The sequence below is a fragment of the Rana temporaria genome, chromosome 1, assembly GCF_905171775.1.
Source record: "Rana temporaria chromosome 1, aRanTem1.1, whole genome shotgun sequence".
NCBI lineage: Eukaryota > Metazoa > Chordata > Amphibia > Anura > Ranidae > Rana > Rana temporaria.
This window is the reverse complement of record NC_053489.1, coordinates 24533966-24558612: the sequence shown is the minus strand read 5'-3', so window position 1 is coordinate 24558612 and position 24647 is coordinate 24533966. Positions and strand designations below refer to the sequence as shown.

The window sequence follows — 24647 nt, the reverse complement described above, 5'->3', positions numbered from 1 at the left end:
TTTCTTGCCCATCTCCGATCGCTGCTATACAGAGGTTACAAGCGGCTGATACCAAGACAGAATCAGTTGCTTGCGCTTATTGCGTTAAACAATGCCTTTTAAGGATGTCTTAATGCAATGTTTCTCAGCCGTTTTTTATGACACTCTTTAAAACCATGCAAAATCCTGAGGCATCCCAGTCTAAAGCCTCGTACACGCGATCGGATTTTCAGCGGACAGAGCCTCTGAATTTTGTCCAGAGAGCGTTGGCTTACAAACGGCAAAGAATTGTTGGCCAACAAACACAAAGCTATGTGTTTTTTTCAGTTCCTTAGCGCCACCCTTTGGGCAACTTCTGCTAATGTTGTCTTATGGTTAGCATTGCTTCAGAGCATGCGTGTTTGTACTTTGGATTTTTTCCGACACACGATCGGATAATCGGACAACACACATTTGTTGTGGGAAAATTTTAAAGCATGCTATCCCACATTTGTTGTCAGAAATTCCGACAACAATTGTCCGATGGAGCGTACAAAACGACCGGATTATCCGACAACATCCTGCCATCACACAATTCCCGTCAGAAAATCCGATCGTGTGTACGAGGCTTTAAATATATAACTGGTAAATGCTACCTGTCAGTGTCCCCTAGCATATTGGGCCTCATGCACACTGCTGGTCTAAACTCTCGTTTAGGAGCTTTTGGCGTTGGTAAAAACCTATTAGCCAGATTCACGTAGAGTTACGCCGGCGTATCAGTAGATACGGCGTCGTAACTCTGAATCTGCGCCGTCGTATATTTAAGTGTATTCTCAAATTGAGATGCACTTAAATCTAGCTAAGATACGACCGCCGTCTGTCTTTTTACGCCGCCGCTAGGGGCGTGTACGCTGATTTACGCCTAGGATGCGTAAATCAGCGAGATACGCCTATTCACGAACGTACGCTTGCCCGTCGCAGTAAAGATACGCCGTTTACGCAAGGCGTTTTCAGGCCTAAAGATATTCCACCAAAAAGATGGCGCAGCCAATGTTAAGTATGGACATCGGAACCGGGTCAAATTTTTAAATTTTTACGTCGTTTGGGTAAGTCGTCTGTGAATGGGGCTGGGCGTAATTTACGTTGATGTCGAAACCGATAAGTCTTTGCGGCGTAATTTGGAGCATGCGCACTGGGATACGTCCACGGACGGCGCATGCGCCGTTCGTTCAAAACTTCATTTACGTGGGGTCATGCTTTATTTACATAAAACACGCCCACCTCTTCACAATTTGAATTAGGCGCGCTTACGCTGGCACATTTACGTTACGCTGCCGTAACTTAGGACGCAAGTGCTTTGTGAATACAGCACTTGCCTCTCTAACTTACGGCGGCGTAGCGTATATGAGATACGCTACGCCTGCCTAACGTTAGGCACAGGTACGTGAATCTAGCTATATGTGTCCATGCATACAACAGAGTTTGGAGGCAGTTAAATGTTGTTCTCCTGAACGCAGACGAGTTGCGTTCAGGACAGAAATGTTTTGGCAGAACTCCAAACACGGTGTGAACGTGCCTAAGTGCTAGCTGCGTTTTGCATTTTTTTTTTTTTTATTCAATGGCAAGTACTCTGGCCAATGAAATTAATAAATGTCTAATGCCTCGTACGCACGATTGAACATTCCGACAACAAAACCGTGGATAAATTTCCATCGGATGTTGGCTCAAACTTGTCTTGCATACACCCGGCCGCACAAATGTTGTCCGGAATTGTAGAACGTCAAGAACATGGTCACGTACAGCACATACAACGGCACAATAAAACGGAAGTTCCATACCAAGTGCGCCACACTTTGGTCTCCTTCTGCTAATCTCCTGTTAGTACAAGTTTGTGAGACATTTCGCGTTTTTCAGCTTTGTGCTTTTCAGTCCGTCACTGCATGACGAATGCGCTATTTCCATTAAGAACGCTAGTTTTACCAGACCGAGCGCTTCCCGTCCTGTACTTGATTCAGAGAATGCATGGAATTTTGTGCGTCGGAAATTGTCTACACACGCTTGGAATTTAAGTATGGATTTTGTTGTCGGAAAATTAAAAAAAAAACAGCTCTCCAAATTTTTGTTGTCTGAAATTTCGACAAACTGTCCGATGGGGGCCTACACACGATCTGAATTTCCAATCAAAAGCTCCCATCGAAGGTTTGTTGTCGGAAATTCCGAGCGTGTGTACGTGGCATAAGCGTTAAGGTTTTCTGCTGCCAGAATAGTTGATGTCTAGGAGTGTTTCAGTGTGCATATAGCCTCAGGCTATGTCCGCGGACCGTTTTCATCGGTCATGTCTCCTGGGAGCTTTTGGTCTGATGTGTGTACACACCATCAGACCAAAATCCCCGTGGTCAGAGAACGTGGTGACGTAGAAGACACCAACGTTCTCAAACACGGAAGTGCAATGCTTCCACGCATGCGTCGAATCAATTTGACGCATGCGCAGGATTTCGGGACGCTGGTTACACGTCATAACCAGCGGACATGTCCGATTAGGTGTACTAACCATCGGACATGTCCGACGGACATGTTTCCAGCGGACAAGTTTCTTAGCTTGCTAAGAAACTTTTGTCCGCTGGAAACCTGTCCGCTAGGCCGTACACACGGTCGGACATGTCCGCGGAAACTGGTCCGCAGACATGTTCGACCGTGTGTACGCGGCCTTAGTCACCCCTTCATGTGAGAAGCCCCCTATATATTGGCCCTTCCTAACTCTCGGAAAACTGGGTCCCATGCTCACGGCAACCAAGATGGCACTCCAGGGAGTATTGGCACCCTGTATGAGAAACATTGTCTTAAGGAATCCAAAGCTGCATTAATTTTATTTAATATATTTTTAAGTCTACAGAGCATCACCATCACTTTACAAAATGGGTTTTGGGCAGAGCTTGTCTTAAAATATTATAGGCTTTTTATAAATGTTGAATATGTTTTTGGTAATTTTTTTTATTTTCTTATTAATCTTGTTCTTTTTAAACATACTGGGAATACGCATAAGGTGGTAACAAGTGTGACTATTTGTTGATAGTCCCCGTTGTAATTGTGCACTTCTTCAAAAGGTTGTACCAATGTCTGGTACAAGGCAAAAGATTATAAGTAGGACCCAATTGGAATATTATGTATTGAACTCTGAAGACTTTTAGACTGGTGAAAAAAACAATGAATAATTTCTTGAAGACCTTGTGAAGAAGTTCTGGTTAATGAAGGACAATCCCATCTCTTCTGATGCATCAATACCTTGTAGTGCCTTTAAATATATTGGCATGTTGGGGTGTAGGATTTGCCCATCTAGTGTCCATATTAAAAACTTTGGAAGGCCTGAAGTAGTCTTACACTCTCTAGTCACCCTATACAAAGCTGTGGGAGCCATTTTGTGCTTGGAAATGGTTGTTACCTCCCCGAGCATCCAATCAAAATGTATGCCTTGCCTATTTACAGTAGACAGAAATCAATTAGGGGGTCTGCATTTTCCATAATACATCCTTGGTTTGGCCCATTGAAAAAAACAAATAGTGGAATATTGACTCACGCCTTTCATTATCCAGCCTTGTCCAGCGCCCTACAGTCTTAACTGCTACCAAAAGCTGTTTATTGCTCAGCTGCTTTAGGCCTCCTCCATTGGCTGGAAGATAACCACTTTCACCAGTTGTGAGTTGCATGTTCTCTGCCATTGGGTAGGAATGATTGGCTGAAAGTTACCCTTTGGCAGATGAACGTCCTCAGCGGCAGAGGTCTAGAGGTAGCCCAGAGGAATTTGCAGGTAAGTATGCAACAAATGTTGTTAGCAAGGGTGCCAATGTAGGTTAGATTTTCTATCATGTATAAGGTCCATTTTAAAGCTAGATGTATAAGAAGTCAACCTTTTGGTTCAAAATCGCTAATATACACCGACAAGTCTGAAATGATCTGTAGAGATCTGATTGTCCATGTTGGTTGAGTAGATAGTGATAGTTATGGTGGTGATGGATAAATCTCTTTTCCTCCCTTTTGCATGGTAATTTATAGTCACACTTTCAGGTCATGTTAAAGCAAAGAAGTCAAACATGAAAAATGGAGATACAAGAGAAAGCGAAATTTGGACCCTTTATGCCTGGGTGTTTTTTTATTTGCCTCCCTAACAGAAAACACATTTAAAACACAACCCACACTTGTATTTTAGTAGTTTACCTTGTAGTGCCTTTAAATATATTGGCATGTTGGGGTGTAGGATTTGCCCATCTAGTGTCCAAATTAAAAACTTTGGAAGGCCTGAAGTAGTCTTACACTCTCTAGTCACCCTATACAAAGCTGTGGGAGCCATTTTGTGCTTGGAAATGGTTATTGCCTCCCGAGCATCCAATCAAAATGTATGCCTTGCCTATCTACAGTAGACAGAAATCAATTGGGGGGTCTGCATTGTCCATAATACATTCTTGGTTTGGCCCATTGAAAAAAACAAATGGTGGCATATTAACCCACGCCTTTCATTATCCAGCCTTCTCCAACGCCCTACAGTCTTAACTGCTGCCAAAAGCTGTTTATTGCTCAGCTGCTTTAGGCCTCCTCCATTGGCTGGAAGATAACCACTTTCACCAGTTGTGAGTTGCGTGTTCTCTGCCATTGGGTAGGAATGATTGGCTGAAAGTTACCCTTTGGCAGAGAACAGATGAACGTCCTCAGCGGCAGAGGTCTGGAGGTAGCCCAGAGGAATTTGCAGGTAAGTATGCAACAAATGTTGTTGGCAAGGGTGCCAATGTAGGTTAGATTTTCTATCATGCAACAGGTCCATTTTAAAGCTAGATGTATAAGAAGTCAACCTCTTGGTTCAAAATTGCTAATATACACCAACAAGTCCGAAACCATCCGTAGAGATCTGATTGTCCATGTTGGTTGAGTAGATTGATAGTTATGGTGGTGATGGATAAATCTCTTTTCCTCCCTTTTGCATGGTAATTTATAGTCACACTTTCAGGTCATGTTAAAGCAAAGAAGTCAAACATGAAAAATGGAGATACAAGAGAAAGAGAAATTTGGACCCTTTATGCCTGGGTGTTTTTTTATTTGCCTCCCTAACAGAAAACACATTTAAAAGACAACCCACACTTGTATTTTAGTAGATTTTTATATCTGATGGGGGGGGGGGGGGGCTCGGTTGGTGAGATTTACCTTCTAGCAGTGTGTGATTCTCCTCCTTCCTACACATTTGTAGGGATTGTTCCACACCCAAAACCCACCTAAAATCCTTTGGAATGGCTTGACACCATCAGGCAAGGAGCCACCACCAAAACCACGTGCACGCAGCTTGCATAAGAGCAGTGCATACAGCAAGCTTTTAGAAATCATTCGCAAAGCTTTGGTCAGCTTCAAACAGCTTCGTCAAAGTTTTCAGCACCTCCTTCCATGGAACACCTCCTTCCATGGAACACCTCCTTCCATGGAATACCTCCTTCCATGGAACACCTCCTTCCATGGAACACCTCCTTCCATGGAACACCTCCTTCCATGGAACACCTCCTTCCATGGAACACCTCCTTCCATGGAACACCTCCTTCCATGGAACACCTCCCTCCATGGAACACCTCCTTCCATGGAACACCTTGTCCCAGTGACAACGTTCAAGAAGGTATTTGGATTACTTTAGAGAGATGATTCCAAAATGAAGGTTGTTCTCAATGGGACTCGGATGACATTTTACCACGGTTACGTGATAGTTTACGTTTTTTGGGGTAGTGTTTGAGATGTACACAGATACATATAACTAATGTAATAACATAAGAAAATATAACAAGAATACTTAAAGGGTTAGTAAAGGAAAACATTTTTTACATTTAAAATAACAAACATGTTATACTTGCCTCCACTGTGCAGTTCGTTTTGCACAGAGTGGCCCCGATCCTCGTCTTCTGGGGTCCCTCGGCGACTGTCTCTGGTCCTCCCCGCAATTACTCACCACAGTCATGTGAGAGCTTGCATGGTGGTCAGTAATTGCGGGCGTGCTCCCGTGATACAGCGAGTGGCCATAACGGCTCACTGTATCACTCGACCCCGCCCCTCGGCACGCCGCGTCACTGGATGTGATTGACAGCAGCGCCAGCCAATGGCTGCGCTGCTCTCAATCCATCCGCTCTAGCCAATCAGCGGCCAGGCTGAGCGGCGAAGAGGATATCGGGACCGCGCAGGACTTTCGAGGGGTCAGGTAAGTATAATGGGGACTCGGGGGGGGGGGGGGGGTTGGGCTTCCTGCGATATGGCACTGCATTATTTTAACTGACGATTGCACGGTCATCGCGTCCGCCGGACCCACTGCCTGGCTCCCCCTGTGCTTCCCCGCAGTCTATTGCACAAAATGACGTACAGGTATGTCATTTTGCGCAATAGAGCAGTATATGTACTGCTGCCGGTCGGCAAGTGGCTGCCAGCAGCTTTTCTGTTTCAATCTTTTTATTGAGATTTTTCGTAATAGAACGTAGGTAGACAAAGTCAAGTACACAATTAGAACTGTCGGCATAAGCAGCATATGGACAGTGACAATAACATATAGAAAGAATTAAGGGGTCCAACCATGGACCCATAAATAGTCCATAGGCAGGTATGATAAACTAGAACAGGTACATTCGAGCTAATGCTTCCTGTGCAATGCCTGGCGAGCCTCAAGAACACAGCGCCTGTGAAGTCTCTGTAAACCTTGATATATCCATGCAAAAAAAGAGAAAAGCTGGTGCCATGGAAGTCGCCTAAAACATTGTTTTATTATTGCATGTTGGCAACAGTCAAAAAGATAGCCAACACGTTTCGGCCATCAGGTCTTAATCATGGCTCACCATGATTAAGGCCTGACGGCTATTTAATTAATTCACTTTAGTTATTGATTCACTTTGGTAGCTCAAAGGACTAAACTTTATATTTTATCCTGTATCTCACACACTTCTACTTCTATTTGTTACCCACTGTGGGGAAATTGATTAAAAAGCAAACGATGGTAAGCTGGAGGTTCCAGCCACCGATGGGCTGAGGTCTTCCAGTCCAGCGATCAGGGCTGTTTGGGGAAGTGCCAACAACTCAACCCTTGGAAGTGGAGCCAAGCAGCTTGGTAAGTCTAACTGGGACACGTCAGCGCGCTCGGATGACGTCACTACAGGTAATTTGTCAAGATGGAGGCCTCCATCTTGGTCCCCGTGGTTCCATTAATTGGCCTGTAGCAACGGCATACGGGCACCTTGGTATGTCCCGGCCAGGCTTAACGAGACGCTCGGCTTCATTTACAAGGGTTGAGTGATTGGCACCTCCCCAAGCAGCCCTGACCACTAGACTGGAAGACCTTGACCCATCGGAAAAATAAAGAGGAAGGTGCGAATTTATTTATATTATTATTATTATTATTATTATTATTATTATTTTATTTTTTAACTGCTACTTTCACTAACTTTGTCTGGGTTACCCATTCCCCATGATTCACCCACAAGTGATTATCTAGGGTACTGAGCACTGTCAAAATGTGTTTGTATGGCTTATGTCTGGCAGAAGTTGGATGCTCACAGAACAAGAATGTTTAATTAAACTTATAAAAAAAAGCAGTTGGGTGTCCTCTTTTTGTTGGTGTATCTCAAGTGGGAGACGTAAAACAATTACAGCCAGAGCCGAGATTATAAGCATGAAAGCATAATGTTTTTTTTGTTTGTTTTGCTACGTTAGACCTATTTTTTTTTAACCAAAGCATGCCCATTTTCTAGATAGCGCTCTGGTCTTTCAGGTGCCATGTCTGAATGAATAGCGGCACCTGACAGTGAAGCATAATGCATGGCCTCTAATCTCTCTTACCTTGCAGCCTTTGAAGATCACGACAGTGCTGTGGATGACCGGGACAGCGATTACCGCAGCGAAACCAGCAACAGCATTCCTCCACCCTACCACACCACCTCCCAGCCCAACGCCTCCGTCCACCAGTTCCCCGTGCAGCCGCGACTGCAGCAGCAAGGTGGTTCCCGAGAATCCTGCGTAGACTCCATGCAGAGCTACGACTTGGACTTTCGGGAGAGAAGAACCATGAGGTACGTTATGCTGAAAGGAGAGCGCAAGATTTCTTGTAAATTAAAGTGATTGTATGGTTTCGTTTTTATTTTAAAATAACAAACATTTTATACTTCCCTTATACTTGCCTCCACTGTGCAGTTCGTTTTGCACAGAGTGGCCCCAAACCTGCTATTCTCTGGACCCTCTGCGGCTCTCGCGGCTCCTCCCTGCAATAGCTAACCCCCTTCTCTCTGGGAAGCTCTATCCCAAGGGGGTTAGCTTGCGGGCGCACTCCCTGTCATACACGACAGACTGTGTACATGGATGCAGCGTCCATAGACGCAGCGTGTATGACTCGGTCCCGCCCCCTGGCGGCCGCGTCAGTGGATGTGATTGACAGCAGCGCGAGCCAATGGCTGTGCTGCTATCAATCTATCCAATCTAGCCAATTAACTGCCAGACTCCGTGGAGAAGAGGACGCCGGGGGAAAGCACAGCAGCTGAACGGGCTCAGGTAAGTAAACGGGGTGGCTAGGGGGGCCGTCATTGCCAGTTTTTTTTTTTTTACCCTAATGCATAGGATGCATTAAGGTGAAAAACACAAACCTTTACAACCCCTTTAAGTAAGGGATTTGTTGTTTTTAGTCTGATCTTGAAAGGTTCTTTAACCAGTTAACAACCGCCCTATAGACGAAATACGTCTACAAGGCGGTTGCTTAACTCTGGGAGGACGTCCTCCCAGAATCGCGCTCCCCTCTGGGGCACGCACACGGGAATGTCCGTGATCGCCGGGTCCTCCGGACCCGACGGATAACGGTAAATCGGCGCTGACAGCGGCAGTTTACCACGTGATCGCTCCGTCCAATGACGGAGCGATCACTTGTAAACAAACCGGCGTCATTACATGACGCCGGGTTCCTCCCTCCCCTCTCTGTACCGAACGGTACAGTGTGAGAGGAGAGAGGAGGGAGCGGATGCAGCAGCTGCTGTGGGCTGGATCTGTGACAAATGCAGTCACAGATCCAGCCATCCATCCCTGCCCCAACTCTGCAATACCCCACAATACTCTGCAATACCCCACAATACTCTGCAATACCCCAAAATACTCTGCAATACCCCACACTACTCTGCAATACCCTGCAAAGTCGCCTATGGGGATTTTTAAGTAGCGACGTTTGGCGCCATTCCACGAGCGTGTGCAAATTTTGAAGGGTGACTTGTTGGGTATCTATTTACTCGGCATAACTTCATCTTTCACATGCAAAAGAATGAAGAAAAAATACTAAATTTGCTAAATTTTATAACAAACAAAGAAAATTTCATTTTTTTTACAGAATTTTCAGTCTTTTTTCTCTTGTTGCGCAAAAAATTTAAAACCCAACGGTGATTAAATACCACCAAAAGAAAGCTCTATTTGTGTGAAATAAAGGACGAAAATTTCATTTGGGTACAATGTTGTATGACTGAGTAATTGTCATTCAAATTGTGAGAGCACCGAAAGCTGAAAATTGGTCTGGTTATTAAGTGGGTTTACGTGCCCAGTGGTCAAGTGGTTAAAACATATTCAGGAGCAGTAAATTTCAAATCTCAACATACAAAACCAGAACGATCTATAAGTCAATGCGAGTCTTCATTAATCTATTTCCTGGTAGGTCACTATTTTAAAACGCCCAGTTCCAAACTTTATTTATTTTTTATTTGGGTAGAGTGCAGAACGGTTAAAAACCTTGCAGCCCCTTGTTTCGCTGATTCGATTTTGTAGTCAACGCAAAGCTGGGGTACATGCAGTCGGCAATTTTATACATTGGTCTCATTCCTTTCCAGTCATTCTTATATGCCAAATAGGTGTTGATTTATTGCATTTTTGATAGACTGGAAGATTTTCCGAGACTACTTGATTTGCTGTATCTGAAGAGCTTTGCCATAATACAAGAATTTAAAGGGGGGGGGGGGGGGACGCGGCCAGGTTTTTGCTGCTGTGTGTAATGCCGACAAGAAAAGTCCGATGTGAGCTTTTGGTCGGGAATTCCGACCGTGTGTAGGCTCCATCGGACTTTTGCTGTCAGAATTTCTGCCAACAAAAGATTGAGAGCAGGTTCTCTATTTTTTTTTTCCTATCGGATAATCCGCTCTTCTGTATGCAATTTCGACGCGCAAAAAAACACGCATGTTTAGAATCAAGCGGAGCTTCATTGATCTGGGCTCGTCGTACGTCTTGTACGTCACCGCGTTCTTGACGGTCGGAATTTTCGACAAGATTTGTGTGACCGGGTGTATGCAACACAAGTTTGAGCCAACATTCCGTCAGAAAAAATCCACGATTTTCTTGTTGGAACTTCCGATTGTGTGTACGCGGCATTGGGAGAAAAGAGCCAAATGTAGAAAGCAATAAATCCAGATTTCTTTTAATTCAGACACTTCGATCCTAAAATTTCCAGCATGTTTTAGTTATTCAAAAGATTACCATTCAATTTACATAACACACGCCCACATCTTCCACATTTGAATTAGGCGGGCTTACGCCGGCCTATTTACGCTACGCCGCCGCAACTTTGCCTTGAGAATACTGCACTTGCCTGTCAAAGTTGCGGAGGCGTAACGTAAATAGGATACGTTACGCCCGCACAAAGATACGCTCTCCTACGTGAATCTGGGCCATTGTTTCTAGAATAACATCCTCAAGAATTAAACGCCTTTTAAAGGGGTTGTAAAGGCCCTCCAGCCCCCCCCCCCCCCCCCCAGTTTTACTTACTTGAGCCAGTTCACCTGCTCTGCGCGTCCCCCGGTGTCCTCTTCTCCAGAGTCTCTGCGTTAATTGGATAGATTTGATGGCAGCGCAGCCACTGGCGCCCGTTTCTGTCAAATCCAATGACAACACCGCCGGGGGGCAGCACCAAGTCATACACTCTGCGCTTAAGGTAACCCCCCTCGGGAGAGAGCTTTCCAGAGCGGGTTATCTATTGCGGGGAGGATCCGAGAGAGCCGTCGTGGCACCCCAGAACAGGAGGATTGGGGCCACTCTGTGCAAAACAAACTGCACAGTGGAGTATAACATGTTTGTTATTAAAAAAAATTAAAAATAAACCTTTACAACCCTTTTTAATATTGATTATTGAAATAATCTACCAATGATTGTCAATCTTGGGCTCCTTGGTTATTAAAACCCCAGTTACAGATTGGAGCAATTTGGAGAGAAGTCAGCGCTATTTACTTACAAAAATTGGCTTTTGCGTGAAGTACAATACTTCTCTCATTAACTTCTACAAGAGTGCTAAGGGCATATTGTGAAGCCTAAGGTTGGCCATAGACAGGCAGAGCGATTTTCTTTCCTGCAACCACTAGTTGCAGGAAAGAAAATTGCTTGATTTCCGCATCAATACAGTCAGTGTTGATGGGGGAATTCCTCTTGTGGAGCCATTGTGTTTCCCCGGCGGAAGCTGTGCCCGCTGGGAGAACACAGTGATTATTACTAGCAGCTAGCAATCATTGCATGTAAAATTTGACAGGCTGGATGTACGCAAGTTGAATGATCAACTTGGGTACAGTCAGCCTGCCCATGCATGATTCGAATCTCGGCTGGTTCCAGCCAAATGGCCGAAAATCAAACCATCTAAAGCTGGCTTAAGTACCATATGTAAAATCAGGACTGCTACATTGCACTGGTTATACGGACATTTGGTAACATACTGTAAATACTTGCGCAGTTACGTGAATATGTACAAGAGCAGTTTTTCCGCCAACCAATGCTTGTTGGAACAGCAATTTTCAGATACCTGATCAGGCCTCATACAACTTAGAAATTAATGAAATGAAGGCTGCAAGTTACTGAACGGTCCCATAGCTCAGGCGCATGCAGCAGTAGCTTGGGGGGGGAAGGGGACAATGGTGTTAGTATTAATGCAATCTTTAGTAGTATTTTACAGGTATCGCATATCTCGGTAATGGAGAACTTTCCACAAGGCATGATGTTAAACTATTCTGTTTCTTACTATCTTCTGCAATGTTTCTACCCTTCCTTTTCTTTCCTTTTCAAGGAGATATGATAGCGTAGATTCCAGTGCAAATGGACGGCACGACCTAGAGTCTGCGTCTGAATCTAGTCAGCTGACAAGCCGCCACTGTTCCTTAGAGAGCAGGCATTCTCTAGATCTTTCTGATAGGTGGGTCAACTTTTCCGTTACTCCCTGTGCACTCCCTGCTTGTTACGTGGTCTTGTCCTGTGCCGTACGCAATGTATGTCCTCGGTGTCATTGCTGTCCACAATTACAATCCGAATGTAGCTTAGTGTGCCAGAAGCCATCGTCACTTGTCGAGGTGGTTGGCTTCTTCAACAGTCATCGTATGTGGCTTTTAGTCACTTGCCATAAGAATAGACCAAAAAATGTTTTTAATACATTTCCTTTAACGCACTGGCAATGCAGGTTGACACAGAGAAAGGAAACAAGGAGAAGGTTTTTATGGCATTTTGTGTCTCTGAAATTGCTTGTCCCATGATGTACCAGTGACCACTTGTTTTAAAGTGAGGTGAAATCTTGCAAACAGGGATGCAGTAGTAATACCGAGTTGTTTTTACCCATCCTGTCTCTATACAAAAAGTTGGAGCATAAGGCCTACTCTAGTATTTTGTTCATATTTTGTTCATTTTATATAGTTATAGTTACAGTACTAGAAGCCAGCCTAAAATATCTCGACAAAGTCCCAATTACCAGCACTCCAATTACAGAGGAAAATATTCCAACTTTTGGGGGTAACAAGGGTCTTTTTAAATTGCCAAAAACAAGGATCCTTAACCACAAACAATCTAGTCTATCCTAAGTCCAGTTGGTAAACCGTGATGTCTTTTCCTAATGGCAATATAAAAAGGGTTGTGTATTTAGGACTGCAAAGTTGGAGACTCCTTAAAGCGGAACTTCACCCTAAAAGGGAAGTTATGCTTTTTGTCCTCCCCCCAACCCCCGTATAGAAATTTGGGGGTGCTGGTACCTAGTTTTGGTAGGTACCTGCTCCCACTTTTGGTCAGATCGCCTACGGCCAGTGATGGCGAACCTTGGCACCCCAGATGTTTTGTAACTACATTTCTCATGGTGCTCCACTACACTGTAGAGTGCATGAGCATCATGGGAAATGTAGTTTGAAAACATTTGGGGTGCCAAGGTTCGCCATCACTGGCCTAGGCAATTCCACCAAAAGTTCAGCCCCTCACCCCCTCCCTGCCCACAACCTTTTGGGGCACATCACAGATCCTATGAGGCTGTGGGGACCATTCATGCAGCAGGACAGGAAGCTGGCTGTGAAGGTTCAAGGTGTCACAGCCAGACTCCTACACTAAACATGCCAGCGCTGGGGATCCAAAGATTCTCGAAGAACCAGCCCTGGTTTGGACAATGCTGGATCCTTGGACAGGCAAGTGTCTTTTTATTTAAAGTCAGCAGCTACAGTATTTATAGCTTCTGACTTTTAATGTTTTTCAAACAGGCGGAAGATAATCATTAAACGCTAGATGGCCAAAATATTGGTGGACCCCAGACCATCACCACTACTAGTAATTGTGTGCTTGCAGCCTTGTAGTAACAGATTAGGGATAGTCTTCTATTCCAGTATGACTTTGCCTTTGTGCACACACACAGTGTTATCAAAACAGTTTTTTTTTTGGAGGGACTTGAGTGGTCTACATAGAGCCCTGACCTCAACTCTACAGAGCACCTTTGGGTTGATTGGAAAGCCAATTACTAACCAGGTCTTCCAGGTTTTGAAATAGAATGTCTAATGAGCTAGGTGTGATGGTCAGGTGTCCACAAGCATTTAGCCACATAGTGTATTTTAGCAGATTTAAGTTTAAAGTAAGCCTTTAGTGACTGAAAAGTGGCAGCTGCCATTGTGACCTCCAGATGGAAATACTGGTTTCTTGGGTGTTATGAAAATCTAATGGCTTCAATACTCTTAGTCAACAATTTGAAGCAGATATGCAGATTAGGAAAGTAAATTCCAAAAGCCTAATCTGCAGACTTGCTCTAGGAACGTATTGAAGACAGATGGTTAGCGTGACTGCCACATTGGCAGCCTCCATGTTTCTGTTTACAGCCAGCTGCTGTCCTGTGATCTTCTGTATAATTTTACCTGTTAAAATGTAATATGGGGAAAATAATCACATATATGATGCAGTTTGCCAACAGGTTTTTTTTAGTCCCCCCTGTAACAACATTTCATTACCTGTTAATCCTGCAAGTAGCTCCATTATTTTTCCACTTCTTGTAATAGGGCGACAACATTGTTTATTCTGCAGTAAGATTGTTTGGCAGTGTTATCACCCTGTGCATAGGGTGAGTGGACATGTTGCTGTAGTCTATTAGCTAGAAGATTCATGGCCAGGGCGAATAGTGGGGACAAGAGACATCCTTGCATTGTACTCCATCAATTGGACACTGTCGAGTACAAAAAGAGGCCATAATCCAATTCAACAGCGGTGAGCCCAACCCCCAGCACTTCAGTTTTAAGTGTAAGTAATCCCAACTAAGGGGAGTGCATTGACATTTTGCATATTTAGCAAAGGGAGCATTAAGGAACATATATTCATTCGGTGTGTAATGTAAAGCAGAAGTGAAAACAATGTCACCTACCCATCATCCTGGTACAAACTCTTTTTGATCATTGGAAATTAAACTTGGCAGCACCCCACGGAGCCTGTCTGCAATTATCTTGGCTAACAGTTTACTGTTGATATTAATCAAAGAAATAGGGCAGTAGTTTGCCCAGGGGGTATGGCGAGGAGCTTTATCTTAGTACGTTTTGGTAAGTTGGGGGGGGGGGGGGGGTAGGATGTCTGGCAATCTTTTATAATAGGTGGCCAAAATAAATTAGGAACAGGTTTCTTTTTTTTTTTTGCAGGGTTTCAGAGTTTTAATGGGTATTTGAACGTCTTCCAAGGTAATTTCCATGTCTATGGAGATCCTGATGGACTCTGAAAGGTGGTCTTTTTTGTAAGCACCACTGGCAGTGTTATATGGTTTCTCACAATCCTTCCAACTTGCTATTTTTGCTGGACAGCTTGGCCTGTTAAAAGGCTGTGTTAATGCTGCTTACAAGCCAAGTCCTATACCAGTGATGGCGAACCTTGGCACCCCAGATGTTTTGGAACTACATTTCCCATGATGCTCAACTACACTGCAGAGTGCATGAGCATCATGGGAAATGTAGTTCCAAAACATCTGGGGTGCCATGGTTCACCATCACTGCTCTATATAGTATGCAATTTCTGATTTTGGCCCATGGTTCCACTTTAATGTGGCAATGCACCAGAATTCAGCTATGGAAGCTTGGGTAGACCTAAAGTAGCGAAAAGAAAAAATATCATCTTAAATGCAGTCTGTCAGTAGCATTAACACAGCAGCTTTTATTTTTTCCAGCCTTCTCCCTAACATAGTTATGTTACCTGTTGATCCTTCCCGTAGGTACATTAAAACCTTCTGGGTTATTGCTATTGGCAAACTGCATCAAATGTCATTGATTTTGCCCAGTTGAAGATGGGATATTAAAAAACTTCACTAAATCCTTCAGAACTTAGACACATGTCTACCATCCCAACCCCATATAGTTTCATCAGTGTTGCAAATACTTAAATGATTACATCATGGTGCCCTCTATGTAGTCCTGTAGAGTTTACATTACTATGTTGTGTGCAATTTGTGTTCATGGCAAGGTTTTGTTTGTTTGATTTTTTTTTTTTTACAATTACCAGATTTTTTTTTTCTATAGTGCTCCCTCCTTTTTCTTTTTCTGTTATGAATTCTCATAATTTGGTATGTAAGCTGTTTGGTAAACAGTGTTTTTTTTTTTTCCTTTCTTTTTTTCTTTCATCCTTTTCCCTATTCCTTACTTTTTTCCTTATACATATGGTAGAAATCCCTCCTTAGTTAGAAAAGATAAAATTAGAATCATTCCTGTAGAGACAAGAGCTGTCGATAAAGAGTGGGAAGATGAATGTGAAACCTTAGGCAAACGGCACATAGAAGACTTCCTGAAAGAGAGTCGAAAAAATTGGCAGGTTGCCAACCTATCAAAGAGAAATCTGGACATGGAAATGCAGTCAGGTCTTCAGCAACTAAAATCTAGTCAAGACTTGGTTCCAAAATCGTTTTACCATTACCCTGAACAATATAACACTATTGACAGACGGAAAGGGAAAAAAAAATCTTCCCGTCATCGCCTTCAAAAGGTTAGCAATGGCGTTGCACCAAACAAGAGCCCAGATCTGCAAACTTGGAAATCGCGAGATGTTGAAAGCACAAATGATGTTATTTGGTCCAGTTCATCACTTGAGCCTAATGATGATTCCATCATCTCCTTGTATCCTGTTTTACGACCCTATAAGAATGGCTTGCTGGTGAAAACTGGAAAGCAAACTTATAATCGTGATCCAAAAGATGTAATTCAGATTAAAATATGTCAGAAACCGTTGGACAAGAAGCCAGACATTATAGGTCACAGTTCTTCACTTGATACTTTGGAGGAATATGACAGTAGTGCTTCAGATGGTCAACTGTCCTCACCAATTTCTGGGGATGAGTTGGAAGAACTAGCCTTGCTTTCACAAAACTGGGGTGGTCCTAGCTTGTTTTACTCTAATGGGTTCACGCTAAATTCTCCTAACTCGGGATCAGGTGATTTAAAACACGGGCATTATAAAAATAGTGGTAAATACGGCTGCTCGATGCATAGTCTTAAGTTATCTCCAGTTGAGGAACCAAGTGAAGAATATGTAGATACGATGGATGAGTTGCAGTGTCTAGTTGAATCTGTTTCAGAGTACTTGGCTGAAAAAGAGGAAGAGATTAATAGGTTTCACACCTTACCAGTCAGTAATGTAAACAGTAGTGGTCCTGTGAAGAAACAAAATCCTGAAGATGATAAAATAGAAGACCTGACTAATGACCTAAATAGGGGAAGCTCAAATAACGAAATGAAGTCGGAATCCCTTCCTGATCTGTCAGGCATTAAAAACACAGTGAACTCCTTATTTAGTTCATTCACACAGAAGGTTGGTTCTGGAGCAAAACACATAACCACATCGGTAGAAAAGATTGTTTCCTCAGCTCCTGAGAAACAACAGCTTCCCAAAACTGGGGGGATATCAAAAATATTTAACATTCGTCTTAACATGGGGACCAGTGATGTGAAGAAAAGCAACAGTGAGAACCTTGGCTTTCAAAATGGGCAAAAATCAAACTTGTCTGGTGGATGGAACATACCTGGACAGGAAGCCAACACATACAAAGAAAGCTTCAGCCAATCTCAAACAACCCCTGCTGCTTCTCTTTCATCTCCCAGCAATCTTCCTTCACCCCAGTATGCTCATAAGCGTGTTGATAATGTTTCTCAAAAGGTACTTCCCGAAAAAAGTGCAGAAGCACCAAATACAACAAACCCTGTATGCTCAGTTAGCAAGCCATCCTTGGACAAAACTGACTTTTCTTCTGAAAATAATAAAATTGGTGTTGTTGATGTTAAAATGGATGGCAGTACTTCTCAACTAGTCAACAAATTAGACCCCAGTGATGTAGCAGGAACGCATGTAAAATCTGCTGAACTGGACTCTTCTCTGCCCAAATCCGAAGATAATTTAAAGCCTACTATAGATGTTGGCAGTTGTGATCACAAGCCAGTAGCCAATGATGTTTCTGAACCATCCAATGGACCCGAGACGACAGAATTCTTTCATCCTTTGAAAAAGTCCTTCAGTCAGCTTTTTTTCCAGTCATCGGATAGTTCAACCAGTAATACAAGTAGCATGGAAAACGCAAAAAGCTTCAAATCAGAAACAGACCTTCGTAATAATACTTCTGGGTTAAGCAAAATTAACATTCCCTTTTTCAGTTCTTTCAGTTTAGTGGGCAAAAAAGAATCTGAGAGCAGCACAGCTGTTTCAAAATTACCTAGAATGGCATCTTCTGAAAGTGTTTTCTCAACAGATGAAATGAATAAAATTGCTACTAATGAATCAAAATCAGAGACGTTTTTTAATAAAGAAGCCCAATTAGGTGAAGTATTTGTCAAGGACTCGCTTCAAAATAATGAGAAACAACCTTTAACCAAGAGTAAAAAGCCAGAAAGCATCCCTATGATCTTCCAACGGCAGGCAGATGAAATCGAGAGCAAAGAGCAAAAAGGTTCAACTAGTCTAATGCAAAAGACTGTGCATAATTCTGAAATGGATAGTAGACAAAAAAATCCCAAAATGGATATACTAAACACGTGTCCTAGTGCTGAAGAAAGCAAGGAGAACGCTAAGGGATTTATCTCCAGGCTCTTTAGGTTTTCATCGACTGACGACCTAAATGCAGAAAACAAAACATTTGTCAAAGAAAGTGGAAGTTCTCAGGATAAAAAATCGGGAGGTTTCTTTTCAGGGTTGTTTAGGGTCGCATCATCTGATAATCTTTCAAATGTCAAACAAAATTCTACAAGCTTTGTAGGACCCCAACAAAAAGAATCTGTATCTAGCAGAGTTCAAAGTAATGGTAGTGGCTCTGTAGAAGAACAGTCTGGAATATTCAGTAAGCTCAAGCTTTTTTTGCCTGCTCAGAAAGAAAATGAAAGCAATTTAAAGCAAACAAATGGTTTAGAACAAAATGGTGGTGATAAAATCAGCATTGATCAACCACTTAGACCTTTAGCTTGCCGCTCACGTGATGTTTCTGTCCAGTTTGATTCAGAAACTGAAGATTCTGGTTTGTTTTGGATGGATGACTTTGAAAATAGTTTGTATCAGTGTGAAGGACCCATTTCAAATACTCATACAGGGCTGGAAGAATCAAGAAGCTTTACAAGTTATGAGTGGGAGTATGATGTTCCAGACTGGTATTCAGAATTGCCCGTGGAAGAGTCCTTTGCTTGTTATGCCCATGGAAGCACTGAAGCTAATGACATGAATAGGTCTCCTGAAGTACCCAATGCTATCATTAATTTGTGCAAGAAGGATCAAAATGATAATGACTGGATTTCTTTTGTACCATTAGAAGAGGTGCCTTTGAACACGAGGGACTCTTGTTTGATTGTTACATCCTACAAACAGGATATTGACTTTACCTCTGCCCAAAATGATGAAAGTAGTTTGAACAATGGGTTACCTCTTGATTTGAGTTATTCCTCACAGTGTGACCGTTCTCTGTGGAGCTTGATCGATCAAGATTCTTTGCTTTTTAATGAAAATTCAATGTTCTGTCTTGAAAATGAGGAATACCTGGAATGGTTGGCGTTGCTAGAATTCGGGTTGTGGTGGCAATCTGAAGATGGCGATTGTGGATATTACATGTATAGTGATGGGTTCTATGTGTATTCCTTGTTAACTGATCCTACAGGTGAATATGTTTATGTCTGTGAACCAGACACGGAACTATACCTAGACTATGAAGACTACATTGAACCTGATTACTTGGCAATGGACGATATTATAGTTTGTGGATTTAAGGTTCCTTTTGGCAGTGGGGATCTACCATGGTTTGTTGAAGATCAAATGTATGAGAGCCACTCATTAAATAGCCCCGTTGATTTCTCTTTACCAAGAAGCGATCAGTTAATGAACTTAAACCTGGAGACCTTCTCTCATATGTTTGAAGAATCTATTCACTGCCAGAGAGACCAGCCTGTGGATTTTTCTGCTCGCAAACTTCGAAAAATGAAAGTGGATCTTCGATCTGATGGTGACAATGTTTTCCTTGACAAACAGTCTCTTGACCTAAGCATGTATCCACAGTGGCATGCTACAAGACTGGAATCAGGTGTACAAGGGTATACAAAACCCCTTCCGTCAGGATCCACAGACGCTCATAGAGCCTCTTCTTCATTGCTGAATCTCACTGAAGAATCAATGTCGACTAATGAAAAATCTTCTGAGAAAAGTGAACTGAAGAAATCCCTGTTTAACCCTGTATCCTCTTTATTTTCTTCTCTTGGGGGCCTCCTAGCTAAAAATGAAGGTGATAAACCTTGTACCTCCTCATCTGAAGGTCGGTCCTCTGTCCCGAGTGACATAACTGTAACAGTTGGCGCACATAATTATTCTGTAAAAGAGAAGCATGCAAACCCTAACCAAGATGATTACATTGGTTATCCAAACAGGAGCAGGGACAGATTTCATAGAGAGAGCAGTACCTTGCAAGATTTACATTCAAGTAGAATTAATAGTGAAAAGACTTCTATGCATGGAGTGCGTGACATGCCTATGCACAGCCAGTCACGACCTCAGATGCAGGGGAATGTTAAAAATATGGATGAACAGCAGCACAACCCACTTCCTGATTATACCAAAGTCCCACGTTCAAATGAATCGGAAAAAAATATTCTGAAGAGCGCCCTTGAAATATTTAACATAAGTGATAGCAGCGGTACTAAAACTGTCACCGACAAAAGCACAACGTCTGGATTTTTTAACTTTTTCAAGACGCAATCTGATGCATCAGAACTGAGCGCTCCAAAAACACTAGAACCATCACAGCTAAAGCCTAGTCAAAATGAAAGTTCAGATAAAAGCAAAGAGACAACTGTCCCTGGTGATAAGGAATCCCTTGGCATTTCATCCATATTCGAATCAATAACTGATCTCTTTAAAGCTGAAACTTTGATTGGAAAGCCTACTAGTGGTGTGACACCTACTTCAGAAAAAGTGAAGATTGCTAATAAACAGGAAGAACCGGGTATTAAAGAATCCCCTGGTATTTCATCCATGTTTGGCTCACTAAGTGATCTCTTTAAAGGTGAAACCATTACTGGAAAGCCTTCTAGTGATGTGACCTCTACTTCAGTGGAAACAAAGATTCCTAATAAGCCAGTAGAACGCGAAATGACAGAATCCTCAGGTATTTCATCCATGTTTGGTTCAATAAGTGATCTCTTTAAAGGTGAAACAATTACTGGAAAGCCTTCTAGTGATGTGACTTCTACTTCAGTGGAAACAAAGATTCCTAATAAGCCAGTAGAACGCGAAATGACAGAATCCTCAGGTATTTCATCCATGTTTGGTTCAATAAGTGACCTCTTTAAATCTGAAACTTCAACTGCAAGGCCTTCCAGGGATATTACACCCAGTTCCTCAGTTGACTTCACAAATGTTGGGAAGTCAGTAGAAGTGGACAAAGAAAGGGCAAGACCATTTACTGCAGATTCTCCAAGAAATAAAATTTTGAAGAAACAGCAGACCTTTGGAGGTGATAGTCAGAGCACATTCCTTGATTCAGAGCATAGTGCCTGTGGCCGTGAACCTATATTTGGGCAGTCGCAAATTAAATTTCCCAAAAAAGGGGTAAAAGATTCAGTCCCATCCTTGAGTGATCAGTGGGGTAGTTCAGTCCTTCCTTCTCAAGAGCCTGTCAAGCTGTCATTTGGTCAGTTGTCCGGAGGGTCTGCAGAGAAGACTCAGCCATCACTGTCATCTAGCAATCAGTCTTCAAAGGTTTCAGAACCGGCTGTCCAGCCAGAAAGAAAACCAGAGCAGCCCATCCTGCAGACTAGCCAAATAGCCGACAGCCTATCTCAAACAGCTAGCAGTATTTTCACTTTCTTTAGCAGACCAGAGAAAGTGGAGACGACGCCAGGGACAGTACAAAGACCACCCCAAACCAATGAGCCAGAGTCGCAAGGCTTGTTTAAGCTACCTTCATTCTTCTCTTCTGAAAAGTCTAATGTTACTCAGGGTCCCATACAGAACAATAACACTATTTCTAGCTTTTTTGGTTTTTCACTTTTTGATGAAAAGAAAGCCGCTACTCCAGCTATGCCAACGAGCAATAAGGCCCCTGAAACTGATATTTTGCCAGAAGCCAGCCAAAGGAAAAATTTTACATATAAGGCCACCATTTTTGACAAGGATAATAGCAATGATGTACCAGCACAGTTTAAAGCCAATATTGTGTCTGAGACAAGCAAATATATAGAAAGTCCAGCTTTAGATCAGAGTAACTATAGTGATGATCAAGTTCTAGAACCGTACAGGTTTGAGGAAGTTGGGCTATCGGATCAGGGTCGTTGTGAGGAAGATTCAGTGTCTCAATCAGGTGAATATCTGGAAGACTCTGTCTTGGAACCTTATGAGTCTAATGAACCCTCAGATTCTGAGATGTGGGGATATCAAGATGGTGTAATGCAACCACTAGATGAAGATGGCCTACAACTTGAAACAGATTTCAGAGATGACTCTATATCAGAGACCTTCCAAGATGTCGGTGGTGATATGGAGACATGCTCTGATGTTCTGCCCCCAATAGATAGCCAAATGGATGTGGATGCCAGTGCAGATAATGGTGCACATAATTCTGAAAATATAATTTTAGATGTGGGAGTCAGTTCATATAATGATGCATACAGTTCTGAAAACACAATTGCAACCACATTTAATGACACTATAGATGATGATCAAAACATTAATCGAAATGAGGACGCAACCCATTTTATTGATGATCTTGATAACACTGTCTCTGTTGTTCCAGAGCAGGAGATCAATGTTCATGAAGAACCACACAGTTGTCTTTCAGACAGAGAAGCTTTGCTTCAACCTGTGGATTATATGCCAGATTATAATGTCGGGTCTAAAAATATGTCTTTGCAAAAATCAGTACAGATTTCAAAGGATGATGATTTTTCACAGGCTAGCGTTTATCCTCCGCAACATTCAAAAGAAAATATACCTTTTCCTAATCTCACAGATCCTTCCTTCTCAGCTAATACATCTAGGGGCCCCCAGCCAGAAAAGTCTGTATTTGATTCTTCCGTAGGAATGTTCTCAAGCTTTATGTCAAAAGTGAATGTATTCTCTGGAAATTCAAGTGAGCCTCAGAAAAATCCACCTAGCTATGGCTTTACATCTCAAGCATCATCTACATTTTCCAAAAAAAGCTCGTTCTTTGGCTTTCCTTCCGCTCCACAGGCTAGCACATTGTCAAATGATTTCTTCGGCTTATTTAAATCATCTCCCGAGGTACCAAGTAAATTGCCCAACACAGCACAGCCCACTAATAGGGATGGTAGCATCCTAAAAACACCTGTTAATCTTGATAACTTAAAGTCTGATGGCATCTGTCAAAATGACTTGGGGCACCTTAATAATAATGAAGGTGGTAAAGCACTAGTTTGTGACCATGAGGATACTGCGCAAATGAAATTGGTTGAAGAGTCTAGCATATCTACAGAAATTGAAGATGTATCAAAACCGTATTCAAATAAAAGTTTGGAGCCAGCAAACAAAGCCTCAGTTATTAGTATAGACCAGCCTGAGGCTCATCACAGAGATCAAATGCACGATGTAGAGTTGAGCATTGAAGCTGCTGTTTCATCCATCAATAACCAAGTGGATAAATCCTTAGAGGCCGCAAAGACAGACTCTTCTGTTTTCTATCCAGAGTCCTCCAGTGTATCTCTGAAAGGGTCTTTTACTGAATCTGCTCCAACAACTGAAGAAAGCTCACCAGGACTATTCATAACACAGACTCAGACTCCAGAGCCTTCTGTCACTGATTCCGTCCGATCTGACTCGACAGACTCGAAGGCAAAAAAGCAGCACAACAACCAATCCTCTGTGTTTGGCAGTATGGGATTGTCCACAGCTTTGCAAAGTCAAGATGGAAAGGACAAAACTACCTTGACACCGGCCTTGAAATGTGAAGCGAATAATCTTCACGTGGTTGAGAGGACAGAGAGTTCTAGCTTTCTTGTTCAAAATGTAGATAGCAGCTCAAGATCAGCTCTGTTGCAAACAAAGGAAGATACAGTTAGTCTTTGTTCTGTTAGCTTTGACTCCTCTAGTACGGTGCTTTCACATTTTTCAGAGAAACAGCAAAATAAAGACCAATTTGATGTGGCAAGCTCGACTACCACTCCATCGTCCCGTTTGGAGCCAGCTTCCAGAAGTCTGGAAATAACTTCAGCAAGCTCGATTGATGATCAAGATCCATCTGAAATGAAGACATGTAGTGCCGTTTCAAGCTCTAGAGTCTTCACGCCCCCTTATGCCGAGAAACCTAAAGCTAAGCTGAAAAGCATGATGAACAGGCCAGTTGGTAGAACATAATAAATGGTGACCATGAATCAGCCATTTATAATGCACCTAGACTTGTTGTCTTCCAGTGTGTGCTTATTCTAACGTAGTCCATTCACCTGCTATTAACATTTAAGACTCCCTGTAGCTCTAGGTGGTCATAGATGGCGTATTATTGTTTGTTTATAGAAGTCATGAACATAGCTGTGCTCTTACCTCCAGAATCCCTTTAGTGAAAACTGACCTTTAGCTAGCTAGTCTTTCTTTTTTTTTTCCTTCTGATCCTTCAGCCCTTTCCTCCATCAAGAACCAGGTGGAGGAAATTGCTGGTGATTGTGGCTGTAGATATGTTGCTCATGATGGAACCACAGGACAAAACCACAAAAGTCTTGAGCCAATTTCACTAGAAAATGTAAACTTCCGATTAACATACTTTTCTAGGACATGTCCTGTGGGCTGCCATAAATGTGAATTTCCCTTCGTCTAGGAGCTTCCTGTGTTCATTAGTGTGAAGTCCTATCTGTGCTTTTTTCAGTTGTGGTTAACTAATGACAAATCTGGTACCAAGAAAGCATGCTCTAGAGATATTTCTCATTCAGTGTTTTTGAACTCTGCTAACTCTGAGCATTGACAAA

At 42.6% G+C, this 24647-nt stretch overlaps 1 protein-coding gene across 2 annotated transcripts in view; it reads left to right on the top strand.

The window, feature by feature from the left end:
* The window catches only part of UNC13B (unc-13 homolog B), a 580491-nt gene that overhangs the window by 224355 nt on the left and 331489 nt on the right, over positions 1 to 24647 (top strand). The window contains exons 9-10 of one of the 2 annotated variants that reach the window (XM_040336018.1): positions 7808 to 8030; positions 12026 to 12151. In XM_040336018.1, the coding sequence (XP_040191952.1) occupies positions 7808 to 8030; positions 12026 to 12151 (349 nt within the window). The remainder of the gene's footprint in view (positions 1 to 7807; positions 8031 to 12025; positions 12152 to 24647) is intronic. The other variant, XM_040336017.1, reaches the window with a different exon arrangement.